General features: G+C 28.6%; 1 protein-coding gene across 1 annotated transcript; it reads left to right on the top strand.

The window, feature by feature from the left end:
* The first annotated feature begins 13,371 nt into the window (after nt 1-13,371).
* LOC123916357 lies at nt 13,372-16,936 on the top strand. Its single transcript, XM_045967800.1, has 8 exons — nt 13,372-14,265; nt 14,716-14,749; nt 14,855-15,082; nt 15,682-15,771; nt 15,862-15,927; nt 16,021-16,112; nt 16,221-16,268; nt 16,530-16,936. Exons 1-8 carry the CDS (start codon nt 13,838-13,840, stop codon nt 16,651-16,653), a joined length of 1,110 nt encoding a protein of 369 aa, XP_045823756.1. The 5' UTR covers nt 13,372-13,837; the 3' UTR covers nt 16,654-16,936.
* Nucleotides 16,937-17,671: the final 735 nt, after the last annotated feature.

The following is a 17,671-nucleotide window of genomic DNA, read 5'->3' as shown; positions in this document are numbered from 1 at the left end:
TCAAATTAGTTTAATTTGTAATTAGTATTAGTTAATGTGATTTGGTCAATATGTGAATAATATCATATTTTGCCTTATATAGTTACAACGGCACTATTACTTAGGCTATATATATGTAACAAACCTTTCCTCAATTTACATAATAATACACAGTATGCTATACTTGAACCAATCTCTCTATTTTGGCAACAATAATAATTGGAGCAAGGTCCAATGCCCCTTCAAATGATGTTTCGAGATGAGAAAATGATACCTTTAGCTTCCTTGAGTCCCCGGGAGTGTAATGGTATAGTTACTTTTCCTTTAAACCTTCTGAAATGTTCTACCAAATTCAAGTTGAAAGTGACAAAAAATGGGATTTGGGAGATGGTAATGGAGGTGTTACAGTTGATGATAAATGCATACAGAAGTTTATTTATGGTGTATGGATGATGATTCAATGGAAAAATTGGAAGAAACTTTGAGGAAATGCAAGTTTCGAAATTAAGATTTTTGAAAGAGTAGTAATGGAGTTTTTGAGTGGATTTTGTGGATGTTTGTTGATGTCTTAGTTCTGAGGCTTGAGGGGCTTTTATAGAGGTTCCAATGTGTCTTCAGAAGTTGATGGAATTGACTCTAGTTGCATCTCAATGCTGGTTTGTCACCAAAGTTACAAAAGTGGTTCAAAAGCATCATGGTTCCAAGATGAGATGGAGTGAACAAGGAGGCAATGTGGGAAGCTTTCTCTGAGTTTAGGAAGTTGCTTCTAAACTTTGAGATGGAGTGTGATCAGAGGAAACAATAACAAAGCTCAATGCATGAGTTGTTGGAGAAAAGCAAGCTTTACAAAATGTCAATGAAACTTTATGCAAAAAGTGCTCCAAAAAGGACATGTAATTTGGACAATGCTTCAAACACTTGGATAATGCACTAAAAGTCTGTGTAAAACATCAGTTTTGTTGAGATTTAGAAGCAACATAGGCCTGCAATTACTGATCACAAGGTTTGGATTTGGTTTGAGCAAGAACTTGACATGGTTTTTTGACCCATAAATCATCTCTAACATGGTCACTTCACCCCTTCGAAACTTGGTTCTCAAGAAATATAAATTCATGGTCTTGGTGTCATTGGAAATATGGAATTCTCCTCTACAACTTTTATGTTGATAACGTGTCCTGAATCCATTGCTATCATAGAGAAAACTAGCCACCAAAATTCAAACATAAAGCTGTCTGACACTTAGAAAATATTCTAAGTGTTTTTGACAGTTTTTACAATTTGACATCTCATGTTTCCTTGTTGTTATAAGCCATTCAAGAACTCTTCTGAATCCAAACTCTTCACCATGATACAGTATCAAATGAAATCTTGACATGAAGCTCTTGTTTGCTTAGAATGGTTGCTTGGATTGGAAGTTATAAACTTGAAACTACATGCACTTGATAAGGTCAAAATACTTGGAAAAAATTTCTAAGTGTTGAGATTTTCAACAACTTGGAGAATCAACTTTGGTCATCCATTTTAAGCATTTTAAAGATCCTGTTGACTTCAAATCTTTTTACCACATTTCAATATGCCATGAGAGCTTTCCACAGAGTCTTTGTTTGCAAATTTATGATACTTGAGGAAGAAGATATGATCTTGATAAGTTGGCTCCATGAACATGAAATTTTCTATACTTAGAAAAATTTCAAAACCCTAGTCTTTGATTTTTGGAACCCTTTCTTGACTTTCTTGATTCAAAACCATGTCTTACCAAAGAGGCAAGCACAACAAGATATCTTGTATTTTATTATTTTTTTATTAATGATGCATGAGAATATGAGATGGGATCTTAGGTCAAAAATTGGGGTATGACAGTAGACATGACACTTCTTTTCTCATGTTGCTACATCTGAATCAAACTTAAAACGCAGAATATCACCTTTGTAAAAATCGTTGCATTGACAAAAATGATTCCAGAAATAACCCAATTGAATCTTATAAGGAGACCGCCTTCCTCTCACCTTCAAATCATACACCTCTCCATCATCTAAGCAAGCAGCCGGTGCAGGCCAATTGTTCTCCTTCAGATATTCATTAAAATCAGAACATTCTATTGTCTGATACAAAAAAATAATTGTAAGTTATAAAATTGAATGCTAACAATTATATTAAATGATAAAACGAAATATTAATCGTAAATCATATACTTAACTAAATTCTCTTCCATTGTCATATCACCCTTCATTGTAACATCAAAATATGTAGTTTTCAAAGGAAAGACACTTCTACTATGAAAATAAGGTATTTCACCACAACTATCAAGTGTCTTTATCATCTTAATTGCAAAACAATCATATCCAAAATAAGTAAAAGTTACTTCAACATCATCAGGAAATCGGTAATACTCTCTCAGTTCTTTCCGTCCACCAGTAATCAAAGGAAATATAGAACCTAATGTGCAGGTCAGAGTATGGTGAGGACCAAATTTGTTCTTAACATACCACTTTAATCCTAATGGAAAATCCAATTATTTTCGATACTTAGGATCTATTTCAGCAAATTCCTACAAATAAAATTAAAATACAACATTAGATACAACTTTATCTACTTCACTCAAATTATAATAAGCAAAAACATGATTCTACAAAATCTAGATTTTATCTAACGATTAAATAAAACTTTATCAAAATCAACTCATACCTGAAATGATAAGGATGTCACAGAAAACAAAGCTTTTGGTTCCAAATTAAAAACAGAGTTCAAATCTTCAAGGGAAGGTTCTTCCATCTTCAAAAGCTCTATAAAACTTGCAAAGGATATCTATGACCAAAATATGAACTAAAGATATTATGCAATAATATTTATAGCCTATACAAAATAATACATAATCAACTCCAACACTTTTATTGTTACATCACATCACATTATTAATTATAATACATTTATATAATATTTTTATTATTCACATGTAAATTTACATTTTTTATATTAGGAACAACTTCCAATATATTCTATTTACATAAAAAAAAATATATATTACACATATATATACATACATACATACATACATACATACATACATACATACATACATACATACATACATACATACATACATACATACATACATACATATATACAATATATTATAAATAAGGCTTAACTATACATTTGGTCCCTTACGTTTATTTTAGGTTTCAATTTGGTCCCTTACGTTTAAAAAGTATCAATTTGGTCCCTTACGTTTATTTTAGGTTTCAAGTTGGTCCTTTCCGTCAATTTTGTCACATGTGGCAGTCAATTTGCATACGTGGACTGACACGTGGCACTTGGACACGCTGACACGTGTACTATTCAAACGGTGTTAGTGACAAAACTAACGGAAAGGACTAACTTGAAACTTAAAATAAACGTAAGGGACCAAATTGATACTTTTTAAACGTAAGGGACCAAATTGAAACCTAAAATAAACGTAAGGGACCAAATGTGTAATTAAACCTATAAATAACCAAAAAATCTCACAACATCAACATATCTTACCATCCATCACATCTTAAATTTTCACTTCATGCATCATAACATAGTGCTTATTTTCCACTATAAAACATCATGTCCATGACAAAAAAATCATAACTAATCAAATCATTTTTTATCTTTTAAAATGGAAATTATTGATGGAAATAACATTAGAGAAATACTTGCTACTACACCAAAAACCACTTTTCATATTATTCATTATGGAAATCAGGTAATTATCCAACTATTTTAATGTCAATTAATTCATAAATTTCTTCATTATTCAGCATTATCTAAAAAAAACTAAATCACATTTAAATTCTCGATAATGCGTTCATCATAACCTATATTTCAGTTTTCTATTTCTCATACATTTCTTTTAGTTTTATGCGGAGGTAGATCCAAAATTCGTTCTTCAATATTGGAGAGAGCTAACAAGTATTTGGCATATTTTACACAACGGAGGTTGTTCTAATTTGTTGCACTTTAACAACAACTTTGATCATCCTCTTATAATCGGTGGTTGGAATGCATTAACTAATTTTCTTGAATTAGATAACAATGTGGATGTTAAACTTGCATACTATGGTTATCGATGCTTCCGCATTATTTCTAAACATGTCATTGAATCTTCCAATCAATTACGACCATTCCATAGTAGAAGCACTTTTCCGCGGTGTACCATATGGTTTGATATCATATTAACACCAGAAATGGTTACAAAAACCACATTAGTTGAGTAATACTTTCAATTTCTATTTATTATTATTTTATTATTCATTTTTTTAACTATATCTGACTATTTTTATAAAAAAATTTGTAGGATTTACAAATACCATTTAGTCAATTTATCAGATTATATTCATTCGATGAATTAAAAATCTGTACTGATGATGATCGAGATAACAAATTTTATGTTATTAAGAAGAATTATCCAAGGAAGAAAACAAAATTAGGATACCAATGGAATGATGTTTGTAGCAGAAACAATTTTCTGCCAGGAATTACTCTACGATTTAAATTTTGTAACTTATATAGATGTCATCTTTTTCAAATTTCATTATAATTTATGACATTTATATATTTGCATCTCATGATAAATTATCCAACATTATATATTTATATATTTTGTAACTTTTTTCCTTATATATTTCCGTTTTGTTTATTAAATATATTTCATTTTTTCATAATTTTATTGAATATTTTTAATGTAATTAAATACTTTTTTCTTACTTTTTATATATAAATTTTAAATTAAAATCAAAAAATGCAGTCGACGACTTAAGTAACGCGCCGCAGGCGCGACCCGTGCGGACGCACGGGTACTATCCTAGTTAGAATAATTAAAAGAATACACTAATTATGTAGTTAATGAAGAGAAGTATTTTCACAAGGGAATCTTGTGTTTCAACAATAATAGCATGCGATGGGACCTCCAAGTAACACATTTTGAGAAATCAAGTATCATCATATTCCAAATCATTGTTGAAATCCTAATCCTACATACTACCAAATACCAATGTTTTCTACACCTCACTCAATGTATGTTTCAAAATCATTGTTGGAGACTTCTTGCTGCTCAGCTCAATCAATCAAAATCCGACAGTTCACATTTTAACTATATAATTTGAGTTAATGTACACAATTAAAATACAAATCATCCGATTTTAATCGAATGATCTACTATCTACAAATGGGAAAAAATATTATTGGAGAGGATTGCCATCCAAAACAAACCAGCAAAATCAAATAAATCCAAAATAAAGTTGTGCCATGTCCTTTTCACTCTGAGTCTCTCTCTGTCTCATTATAAATAACAAAACATAACAAGGTTGGTATATTAAGTAAACTAGTATCCAGACCCGTGCCAAGTACGGGTAAAAATACGTTTGTAGATTTATTGACTTATAAACAATATATTTTATTTTAATTGATAATGGAAGATAATTAATGACAACTATATAAATATTTACAATTTTATATAATTTAATAATTAAAATAACTGTAAAATTTATGTATAGTGTCATATTTTTTTAGGTGTATATGAATTACAAAAAAAAATGTTTGTGTATCAATATATGAGTAGAAATATATACTACAATATAAATAACAAAAAAATCGATTCCCGTATTAATATTTAAGCAAAAATATAGATTACGGTTGAAATTTTTAAAAAAAGTCTTCCTATTAATATATGACTACAATTATAGAGTCCGTAAAAATATAGATCTAAGTAGAAATTAAAAAAAAAATCATATCTATTAATGCATAAGTAGAATTATATGTTCCCATAGAAATTACAATAAAATAAAATAGATTCCGTATTAATATATGAAAAGAAATATAAGTTTATATCTAGTCATTAAAAAAAGTAGTCATCATATTAATATGAGTAAAAATATAGATTTCATAAAAAATTAAAAAAAAAATATGGATATTCATATTATTATTTATTAATAAAAATATAAGTTCACATAGAATTATAAAAAACAAATAGTCCTTCGTATTAATATGTGAGTAGAAATATATGTACCCATATACATTTTTAATAAAAAATAGGTCTCCGTCTTGATGTATGAGTAGAAATATGGATCTTATACGTTAAAAATTTATCTTATAATTATATCAAGTACGTACACACTCAAATTGCAAGCAAGGCCATAAAAAAATAAGCATAGGATAATATTTAAATTTATATGACATCTAATATAAGACTAAATAAAAAAGTATAAGAACATGTTTAATTTATTGTTGTCTCAATGTGAAGGTAAAAAGAAGATTGTGTTGTCTTTTTATATTGGACAAAACTTATATGCATTTCTTTAGATGCAGTTTTTCTTGTTCCTCTCACAAAAAGGTAGTTATATATATATTTTTTAATTAAAAAAAAAAGAAAGTTGTTTTTAAATAAAAATAACTTTCCTCCATGTATCTAGCACAGTAAGAACTGTGTATATGGAATTGTACATAAGTTTGGTCCATTTATATTTTAGGGTTTAGAAGTGTGTTTTTTAGAGAAAGGTTTAGTATTTAATTTGAACATGAGTCAAATTATAATTTATAAAGTGATAAAACAAAATGTAATTAGAGGGGTGATTTAGCGTCAATTTTGATCCGAAATATCGTTTTTTATTTTTATTTTTATTTAAATAATTGATTTTCACATAGTTATAAGTTTCATATATTTGAGTTTTCTTCTTTATGATTTCTTCGTTTGGTGTTGTTTAAATCCCGTCTTAGTGCAGAATTATTTGTTTTGATTTCTAGTCTCTTTACAATGTTTGATTTGCCTTCTTTGGAGCATTTGATTTTTCTTTATTACATATTGCGTAGCATTTAAAATTTGAAATTGAACTTCAATATTGACCAATATATTGTGGTCATTTAGTACTTCAAATTTTATATTCTCATTTATTTCTAGCATAATAGACATAAAAGAGTGATTCATTCTAACCTATTTTTTCCTATATTTTTATATATCTAAGATGATTAATTTGGCGCTTCTCATTCTTTTATCTGTGATCTTTGATGTCTTTCAACCATTTTTCCCGTCTTGAACCTTATGTGAAGAATAAATATTATTTTGATCTTTCTAAGTCATCTAAAAGTAACATTAAAACAAAAGTCAAAATAATTTCGAGCGTTTATCTATCCATTTTTTTCAATAAATGTATAAGTATGCGGATGACCTTATTTATTTGTTGTCATAATGCCATATTAAAGCATATAATAACAATTCCTATATTATACTTAATCGAATCCCAATATTAAAAATTCATATATTTTGCTTCCTTTTTTAGGGTAAAAAAATAACTACTATGAACCAAATCATTGTACCAAATTTTCCCAAAATTATTGTACCAAATTAATTACAAATAAATTGATAAGGAAACAAATATTAAAGCAGTAACAATTATCTCGGAAATTAAGTTAAAAAGCTATTAATTAGTATAAACTTTTATGTTGAAAGTAATAAAAATAAATTGATTTTTCACAAATTCATAAATTATAATAAACTTATATATCTATCAAACTTATATATCTATAAAAAATAATAATAAACTTATATATGTTACAGAATATATATACATTCGGTTCATTTCTATTAATTAAAAAAATTATTTATCATTTTATATTTTAATTTGAATTTGGTGTAGAGAGAGTTTACATCGTTTATGGTCTTTTGATCAGGTTTTGAATAAATGCATATAAGCTAATTTTGTAGGGTTCAATTAGAAGAGTTTATTCTGGAGTAGTTTATTCTGTTATTTTTACAACTCTTCGTTAGAGTTTTTAAGGAAGAAAGTCCATGTAGTGGCTCTGGTATGAGTGACTATATTTATTACTATTTTTCAATATTATGATGATGTTTCGAGATGCATTATTGAAATTGATTATTAATGAATTTGTTTAGTTTTACTTTTGTCAACAATAAATAAATTAGAAGACTCTAATCAAAACGTAATTTGTATAATTAAAATATATATTATATTATAAAATTAATTATATAAAATAAAAATACAAACATCTATCCGAAGCACAAAATGTACCAAAATTGTCTATCATTCTTCAATTGATGGAATAATTTTTATATATAATATATCTTGTGTAAGCTTACAATTTCAATTAAGCTTACATAAGAAAACATCAAGTTGTCTGTCATTCTTCAATTGATGGAACATTTTTTTTTTACATTGATGGAACAGTTTGAAAACTAAAATATCAAATAATTAATTAAAAAAAATTCAAAGCCACAAATCGAATCACAAGCACGGAAATATCAAATTCAAAGTGTTTTTTTTTGTCACATTTTTAACTTCTTGTTCTTTTTTTTTTTGACAAAGTAAAATACAATAGTTTTACGATTAAATATCAAATAACATAGGAAAGCTTGTAGAGTGCGGACTGCCAAATATATAATTAGATTAAAAAAATGTCCCAGAAAAAGAAAATGTTGCACCATCTGTGGTTCTGGGCACAAGTTAATGCAGTTTTGTCTTTTTTTTTATCCTCCAAAGTTTCATCAAACTTGAAGATTAGATCCTGTTGAAAAATAAAATAGGCTGTCCAATGGACCAGATACCGGTTGTAAAAACAAAACACAAAAAGTAATGATAAAAAAAATTAACTTCGATTCCAATATACAAATAGTAAGAAACCTCAAACCTGAAAAGATCAAATAATCAAAGGAAAGAAATAATCAAGAAACCTGTAAAATGCGAAAAAAATAATAAATTAAAGAAAAGAGTTAGAGTGAAACAACAGAAAGAAAAAAAACTATTCAAACAATAAACTAAAAAGAAACCTCAAAACCCGAAAAGATCAAATAATCAAATGAAAGAAATAATCATAGAAAAAACCCGTAAAATTGGGAAAAAATAACTAATTAAATGAATGAGTAAGAGTGAAACAAAAGAAAAAAATAACTATTCAAACAATAAACTGATCATTCAACAATAAAAATTTTATGGACAACTATATAAATATGCTACATGTTTTTCGAATGAAAATGTGATGTATATATAATACTATGATGCTACTAACAATTAAAGGCAGTATCCCTAAAGTTTTGCAAATAGTTAACAATTAAAGGCAGTATCATAAAGTTTTGCATAAACTTTTACGGGATGTCAATAATTAACAATTTTAAAAGAGCAAATAATCTCATAAAAATGGAATCAATTTATTGAAAAAAATAATAAATCAATAACCTCAACAAATAAAGAATTAAATGTTACGGTAAAAAAAAATAACTTTTAGTGAACTATAGTGTTATTTTAATAAAAAGCATTATTTTTTTAATAAATGATTTAAATATTTGATAATAATTTGTGTAGTATAATAGCCTTAAAAAAATTATAAAATTATAAAAAAATTCTAATATGCGAAATTTATAATATAATAGCCTTAAAAAATGAAATTATTTAAAATTGAAACAATTTGTAAATTTTGTGTGTTAAAAACGCAACACTAATTTCGCGTGTTAATTATATATGCAGCTGGCAATCTTCCTTTCATAAAAAAAAAAAATAGATACAATTGCTTTGGTACAAAAATTATTATTAGAGTAAATTTATGATTTACATAAAAAAAAATAATGACTATATATATAATTTCTTGCTATATACAGCACTTCAGAAACAATTCCTTATATAGGTATTGATGGCAATTATTATTATTATTATTATTATTATTAGTATTATTATTATTATTATTATTATTATTATTATTATTTACGGTCAATAATAATAATAATAATGGCAATATAATAATAATTACTACATAATGACATGCGTTTTTAAAACATTGAGAAATAATGCAAAAAAAAAAAACCAAAAATCGTATATTCCCTCTGTCCCAAATTATAAGGGAAAATTGGTCAAAGAAAATTGATGTGTATACAATTAAATTAATTATTTGATTAAAAGAGCAAATAATCTCATAAAAATAGAATCAATTGAATGCTAATAATTTATTGAAAAAAAATAATAAATCAATAACCTCAACAAATAAAGATTAAATGTTACCGTAAAAAAAATAACATTTAGTGAACTATAGTGTTATTTTAATAAAAAGCATTAATTTTTTAATAAATGATTTAAATATTTGATAATAATTTGTGTAGTTTGAAAAAATTATAAAATTATAAAAAATTCTAATATGTGAAATTTATAGTATAATAGCCTTCAATTTTATTTTTTTTTGACGAAAAAAAATAATTTAAAATTGAAACAATTTGTAAATTTTGTGTGTTAAAAACGCAACACTAATTTCGCGTGTTAATTATTAATTTATTATATGCAGCTGGCAATCTTCCTTTCATAAAAAAAAATAGAAACAATTGCTTTGGTACAAAAATTATTATTAGAGTAAATTTATGATTTACGTCAACAAAAATAATGACTATATAATTTCTTGCTATATACAGCACTTCAGAAATAATTCCTTATATAGGTATTGATGGCAATTATTATTATCGACATTAAATGTGAGGAATGAGGTTGAATGAGGAGGGGAGAGAGAAAGGGAAATAAGTCTGGCTTATTACATATTATAGATTATTATTATAATTAATAAATAATTAATAACGATTATAAAAAAAATAAAAATAATTAATAACAACAATAATATTGCTAGAAAATTCCACACCCACACCACAACAAACATGAAACCTGCATGGTTATGTGGCAATCAAATATTTGACATCATATATTATAATAATAGGCTTAATTAGTATATTAGTCCTTTAAAGACATTTTAGGTTTCACAATGGTCCCTTAAAGAAAAAAAAAATCCGTTTAAGTCCCTTAACTATGTAACCGTTAGTCAAGTTAGTCCCTTCCGTTAACTTTTAACCCCAAAAGTATAAGGTGGACCAACACTGCAGGTGCTCCACCATAGACTTCAATAATTTTTAAATATTAACCATTTGATTTCCTTATCAAAAGAACAACCATTAGATCTTGAAGATCTATTGTATCTAATAATGTAATACCAACACCTAGTTTTATTTTCTTTTCTTCATCTCCTTCCTTCCTTCTTCTTCATAAACTTCATTAGCACAAACCCGGATTTTCAAACACTTACAAAAAAAAAAACTCAGAGGCAGAAATTGAAAGAGAAAAAGAAAGGAAACTGAGAAGCCATGGAAACCAGAAACCTTGAGCTGAACACCAAACAGAAGCCATGGAAACAATCTTATCACATATAGAAATCTAAGGTCAAACACGACCACTACAAAAATTTCAACCATTATGCTCCAAACAAATTTCCCAAAGCAAATCATTTACGGCTCATAGGGTTGTGCTTGAAGACCTCAACCAAATATTTGTCTCAATAGTAAAAAAAATTAGACAACAAAATTCTAAGGGGAAATCAAAAACCAAATAAGAGAGTTTGATTAAGGTTATGGGAAAATCAAAGGGGAAACCAAATCAAAAGTCAAATTCATTAGCAAACAACAACAACAACAACAACAACAAAAAAAAATCAACATAGTGAAGATTAAAAAATCGAAGGGGAAACAAAATTGAACTAGATCGAAGAATGACAGAATTTGGGATTTAGAGTTACTATTCTCTTGATTGCGGTTTAGGGATTTCGGTTTCTAATTTGGGGTTTTTTTTTTGGCTTTATTTGATGATGATTGACGAGGTTGATGATGAAGATGAAGAACAAGAGAGAGAAGAAGGTGAAGAACAAGAGAAATATTTACTTGGTGATGGTTCACCGTTATATTCAATAGACATGCAAATCCTACCATTACATTTTTAACAAAAAATTCAAACGGTTCAGATTAAAACAAACTAACGGAAATGACCATTGTGACTAACGGATATGTCTTTAAGGGACCAATCTAAACATTTTTTTTCTTTAAGGGACCATTGTGAAACCAGGGACCATTTAACTAATTAAGCCATAATAATACTAACAAAAATCAAATACCAAGATAAGACAATAATGTTATGTAAACACAAATTTTAAACACAAAGTTGACAAATATACCATTTTACAATTTTTTAATCTGTTTCGGTATGCGTGTACAAACTCAATTTATCTACTATATCAAATACGTGTTTGGAAAACTGTGTTGAAATAACACAGCTCTAAGAAGAAGCTTGCTCTCAAAGCACACCATCTTTTTCTTTCTCTTCTTCTTTATATGTAACCTTCAACAGTTTTAAATACAAAAAACAAAACCAAAGCATCTTCTATTCTATTCTCTTAACGGGAGAAGTTATTATACATAAGTGTAATCCTTATGCATGGTACATAAGTCAATAACATCCATTAGATTGAGCATCCACATGTAATAATCCTAGCCAATCTCAACTCACACACTCACACCTAATCTCACACCCCCCAAATTTCTCACGAACCCCCCAAATTACTTGCGCACCCCCAAATTTCTCGTGCACCCCCCAAATTTCTCATGCACCCCCCAATTTCTCGCGCACCCCCAAATTTCTAGCGCACCCCCCAAAATTTTTCACGCACCCAGATGACTTGTGCGCCCAATTTTTTTTTAACCCCCCATATTTCAAGCCTAAACCATTTTGCTGTGGGAATGGTTTCAAAAATATACACTCCAAAACCATTAAGTGCATAAGATGGTTTTGAAGTACAACCTATAATTAGAATCATAATTGTTTTTTTTTGGTACAATTATAATCATTATTTAAAACCAGTTAAATGGTTTCAGATAGTTATACACTAAAACCATTTGTATTGTAAAATGGTTTTATGTGTGTTTTTATGGTTTCAAAAATTCTGGAAACCATTATGCTGGTTAAATGGTTTCAGATAGTTATACACTGAAACCATTTGTATTGTAAAATGGTTTTATGTGTGTTTTTATGGTTTTAAAAATTCTGGAAACCATTATGTTGGTTAAATGGTTTCAGATAGTTATACACTGAAATCATTTGTATTGTAAAATGGTTTTATGTGTGTTTATATGGTTTTAAAAATTCTGGAAACCATTATGTTGGTTAAATGGTTTCAAATCACAATTATTATTTGTATTCTAATTATAGGGTTGTACTCTAAAACTATCTTATACACTTAATGGTTTTGGAGTGCATATCTCTGAAACCATTCCCACAACAAAATGGTTTAGGCTAGAAATGTGGAGGGGACCAAAAAAATAAAATTGGGGGGCAAAAGTCATATTAGGGGTGTGCGAGAAATTTTGGGGGTGCATGAGAAATTTGGGGGTGCACAAGTAATTTGGGGGGTGCATGAGAAATTTGGGGGTGTGCTAGTAATTTGGGGGGTGCACAAGTAATTTGGGGGTGCACTAAGTAACTTATGCATGGTGCATAAGGATAGCTTATGTATAATAACCAATCCCTCTCTTAACATAACCCACATTATTGTCTTTCTTTTCCTTGCAAGTTTCAACCTTTTTTCCTTGCTCAGGAGTTTAGCTAAAACCCATTATAATTATAATTAATCTAGCTACTATTGAAACTGTCGGTGTATGCATCTTTATGTTCAAATTCAAACATTTATCCTAAGTTTCGTATCTTTGTAGTTTTAGTCCAAACTATTAATGTAGTCAAGAATAGTTAGAACTTATTTGGTACAAAATTTTGGCACTTCTTTGTTGTTGTGATTCATGTAAAGGCCATGACATGAGTATTTTATCATTGAGGTGTCTCTTTTATTGCGCATGAAGTGCCTAAAACATAGAATTTGATTAGACCCATTTCAAAGTTTCTATCTTTTCTTTCTGGGGTTCTTTCATTTTGTTCATTCATTTCTTCAAACATTTCGTATCTTCAATCTCTTTGCATTTTTACTGTGAAAAAACAGAACACAGAAGTTATAAAAAAAAAAGAAGTGATTTTTATTCATGATGAGTTTTCTAACAGGATCTCCTAAAAGCTCTTGGGAACCTATTATGACTGTTAAGACAAATACTCAGAGTTATTGGTTGAATTGGAGGGTTTTGCTTTGTTCAATTTGGGTTCTGTTTTCAATAATTTTCTCATCATTGCTTATATGGAAGTATGAAAAACTTTTAAGAAATGTTTCACCAAGAAATGGTTGTGAAAGGGAAACACAAGAAGAAGAAGAAGAAGAAGAAGAAGAAGAAGAAGAAGAAGAAGAAGAAGAAGATTCAGCAATTTTGTATGAAGATGAAACTTGGAGGCCTTGTTTAAAAGGAATTCACCCTGCTTGGCTTTTGGCTTTTAGAGTTTTTGCATTTTTTGTTCTTTTGGTTCTTCTCACTTTCAATGCTGTTGTTGATGGAGGAAGCATTTTCTACTATTACACTCAGTAAGTTTTTCATTCTTTTTTTGAATTTTGTCTCTAATTTTGGTTCCTTTTTCAAGAACATTATGAATAGGGTCTATGCATAGGTTAAGGTTTTAACACATAAATTAAGAAGTGCAATTAATATCATGAAATAAAATATGATGCTAATTAGTTAGTTACAAGTCTATTTCAATTTTAAGATTTTTTTTTTTTTTTTTTTTGTTGATTTACAATAACTGGGGATCGAACCCAGGACCTATAGCGTACCATCCAAATCCCTCGCCAATAGATCAAACCTAGTGGCTTCAGAAGTTGTTGCCTTACAAGTTGTACATGGTTAATGATGCTAATTTGAGCAATTACCATTTATAGCCGGACAACTATTTCAACTATTGTCGCAATAATCAAACCATAAACCATGTTTTTTTTTATGCTAATTTGATATTTTTTTTATATGGTTACTGAAATCAGGTGGACATTTGCTTCAATCACATTCTACTTTGGGGTAAGTATAAAGACTTCAATATCTTATTATTAATTAATTATGCTACTCTCTTATTAATCTCTTATTAGTTATATACTTGTTGACCTTGTATGTTTAATATTGCAGTTAGGATCAATACTCTCTATGCAAGGATGTTATAAACATCATAAGAAATCAAGTGGTGATAAGGTTGATCATGTGGATGGAGATGCAGAGCAAGGAATGTATGATGTTCATGTACTCCCACAAAGTTCTTATGCATCAAACCAACACAAAAATTTGGGAGTTTCAGAAGTTGTTGTTCTTCGCCAACATGCCGGCACTTGGGGTTATATTTTTCAAATCATATTTCAGGTACACTTGAAAATTTTCATACATCAGTGATTAAAATTCAAGGTTGGTTTATCTTTACATTCATTATATAAGAAAATGTTTGAATTGATTTATTTGAGCTTATCGGTTGGCATAACATTCGTGAGTTTGTTAACTTGTTAAGGTGATCTTATGGAAATAGTTTATGACATGTCCATAAGTTGTTTTGAACTTATTTCCATAAACTCTTCAGAATTTATGAAAACAACTTATAGATTATGGGCTTGTTTGGATTTGACTTATTTTTTAGCTTATGCAAATAAATAAATTTTGATGTTAATTCATAAGTTTTCACTAACAAAAATTGTATCTTTATAAGCTCTTTTTTCATAAACTATCTTGAAAAACTTATAATAATACATAAAAGCTTATTTATTTGTATAAGTTGTTTCGCACAAACTCAAAAATAAGTCAATCCAAACGGGCCATATGAAAAAAAATTGATTTCATTTTATTGTTAGAAATAGCTTATACATAAATACTTATATGATGAACGTTTATAACGTTTATGCTATAAACGCTTAATTAAGTTGTTTATCCAAATAGGCTTAATTGGTTTTCTTTTCTTTACTTGTGAATAGATAAATGCAGGTGCTGCATTGCTCACTGATTGTGTATTTTGGTTTGTATTTGTTCCATTTCTAACCATCAAAGATTACAATCTAAATTTTGTAAGTATCTTTTGTAAACTCATCATTGATTTAAGAGACTTCAAAACTTAGAAATAAAACCACTTACATTATAGTATTCTTTTGTTGCAGTTAGTAATCACTATGCACTCAATCAATGCTATTTTCCTCATAGGCGATACAGCTTTAAATTCCTTGGTGAGTTCTTACATTTAATTCCATTTAATTCTACACTTCCATTGTTTGTGTATATCAGAAAATTCTTACTCTTCTTCCTTTTGTTTTCTTCAGCCTTTCCCTTGGTTTCGAATGGGATACTTTTGCTTATGGACAGTTACATATGTGATTTTCCAATGGATTGTTCATGCTTGCATTAATCTCTGGTATTAATAAGCCTTTGTTTTTAGTTTTGACTCAATTACTTGGAAAAAAACACATTAAAGTTTAAACATACTATTTTCTGATTCAAGTTTTCTTGTCTTGAAAAAAAGGTGGCCTTATCCATTTCTTGATTTGTCAACCTCATATGCTCCACTATGGTATGAACTTTATTCCTTTCCCATTATCTTCTGAAAATTGGTTCCTATGCAACTAAAATTTTCTTGTCTCATTTCATTCTAGTTCTAGAGCTTTTATGATACTTGATTCCTATAAAGTGTTACTCCAGACTAAAATATAAGAAAAACTGGTTCAAATCCATGTACTTTTCTGCTTTTGTTAGGAATAGGATATTCAACTTTGTATATTATCTACTAAGTTCATTGGGTGACCCTTTCCTATGGTTTGTGATTAATTTCTAGGTACTTTGCTGTGGCATTACTGCATTTTCCATGCTATGGTATTTTCAATTTGGGAATAAAGCTCAAACATTATGTCTTGTCAACGCGCTACCCCGACTCGTATCAAAGTGTTAGACTTAGATGATACTGGCTTAGGACTAAACAAAACTATAGCTTCAATTTTCTGAAGAACATCAACTTAACCACAGAAAGAAGGAAGATGAGGAAGGAGGAAGGAGGAAGAGACAAATAATACTGTTTAGCAATGAGTTCACATAATGTCAAAATAAATAGCAAAATATATCTTTCTTTTTCTTTTTTCTTTTGTGAAGATTAGCAATTTCCAATACATTCATACCTTATTTAGCTCCTTAACAAGTTTCCTAGGACATTAGTTAGCATTTTACTAAAAAGAATTGAATTGATGTAGAAGTTAAATCGTCTTATCCTAGCGCAGGATCCGTAAATATGAAAAAAATTGAAATTAAACGAAAATAGAAAGCTCTGCCGTTTTCCACGCCGCACTATACTCGCGTTTCCCCTTTGGCTGCCATGGAAGAAACTAAATAGTGTAAAAAAAAAAAAAACTACGAAAATTTAATGAAATCATACATAAATTATCCAAAATGGAATTGATTGTAATTTTTTTAAAAAAATTACTGAAACCCATGACTAAAATAATTGAAAAAATATCAAATTAATTACAGAGGGGTCTTCGCCATATCCCAAAAAGGGCAACGACCCATGATTATCATGTATGTAATATGGGGAAACAAGATAGTCCTCAAAGATACTAGAGCATCGAGACATAGATCAGGTCGAGAACGAAAGAAGAGAGGTTTTGTGGATCGATGGAGAAGAAAGAAATGGATTTGAGATGGTGCTGGAAGATAATGTAAAAAAAAATAAAAACAAAACAAAATCTAATGTTAAGAGATAGGTTGGGAACGGGCCAGCCTGGCCTACGATTTTTCTTCGTGTTTGAACCTAGTCTACGGTCTATCAAATGTTATTTATTTTGGTCTGATTTGGGCCTTTTTAAAGTCTGACCTAACCTTGTAACCTATTTAAAAGTCTGTATTACATAAAGGTCTCTATATAGTCTTTTTAAATAGGCTAAACAGGCCTTAAAAGTCTATTTCACATTTAAATTTTTATAATTT

This window comes from Trifolium pratense, linkage group LG3 (genome assembly GCF_020283565.1).
Source record: "Trifolium pratense cultivar HEN17-A07 linkage group LG3, ARS_RC_1.1, whole genome shotgun sequence".
Taxonomy (NCBI): Eukaryota; Viridiplantae; Streptophyta; class Magnoliopsida; order Fabales; family Fabaceae; genus Trifolium; species Trifolium pratense.
Note: the sequence above shows the minus strand (reverse complement) of the source record. Positions and strands in the feature narration are given on the sequence as shown.

Excerpts from the sequence above, each read along its gene's own strand:
- LOC123916357 (XM_045967800.1), top strand. The coding sequence starts at position 13,838 with ATGATGAGTTTTCTAACAGGATCTCCTAAAAGCTCTTGGGAACCTATT. Across the intron at positions 14,266-14,715 it reads ATTTTCTACTATTACACTCA|GTGGACATTTGCTTCAATCA; the intron begins GTAAGTTTTTCA and ends TACTGAAATCAG. Across the intron at positions 16,269-16,529 it reads ACCTCATATGCTCCACTATG|GTACTTTGCTGTGGCATTAC; the intron begins GTATGAACTTTA and ends ATTAATTTCTAG.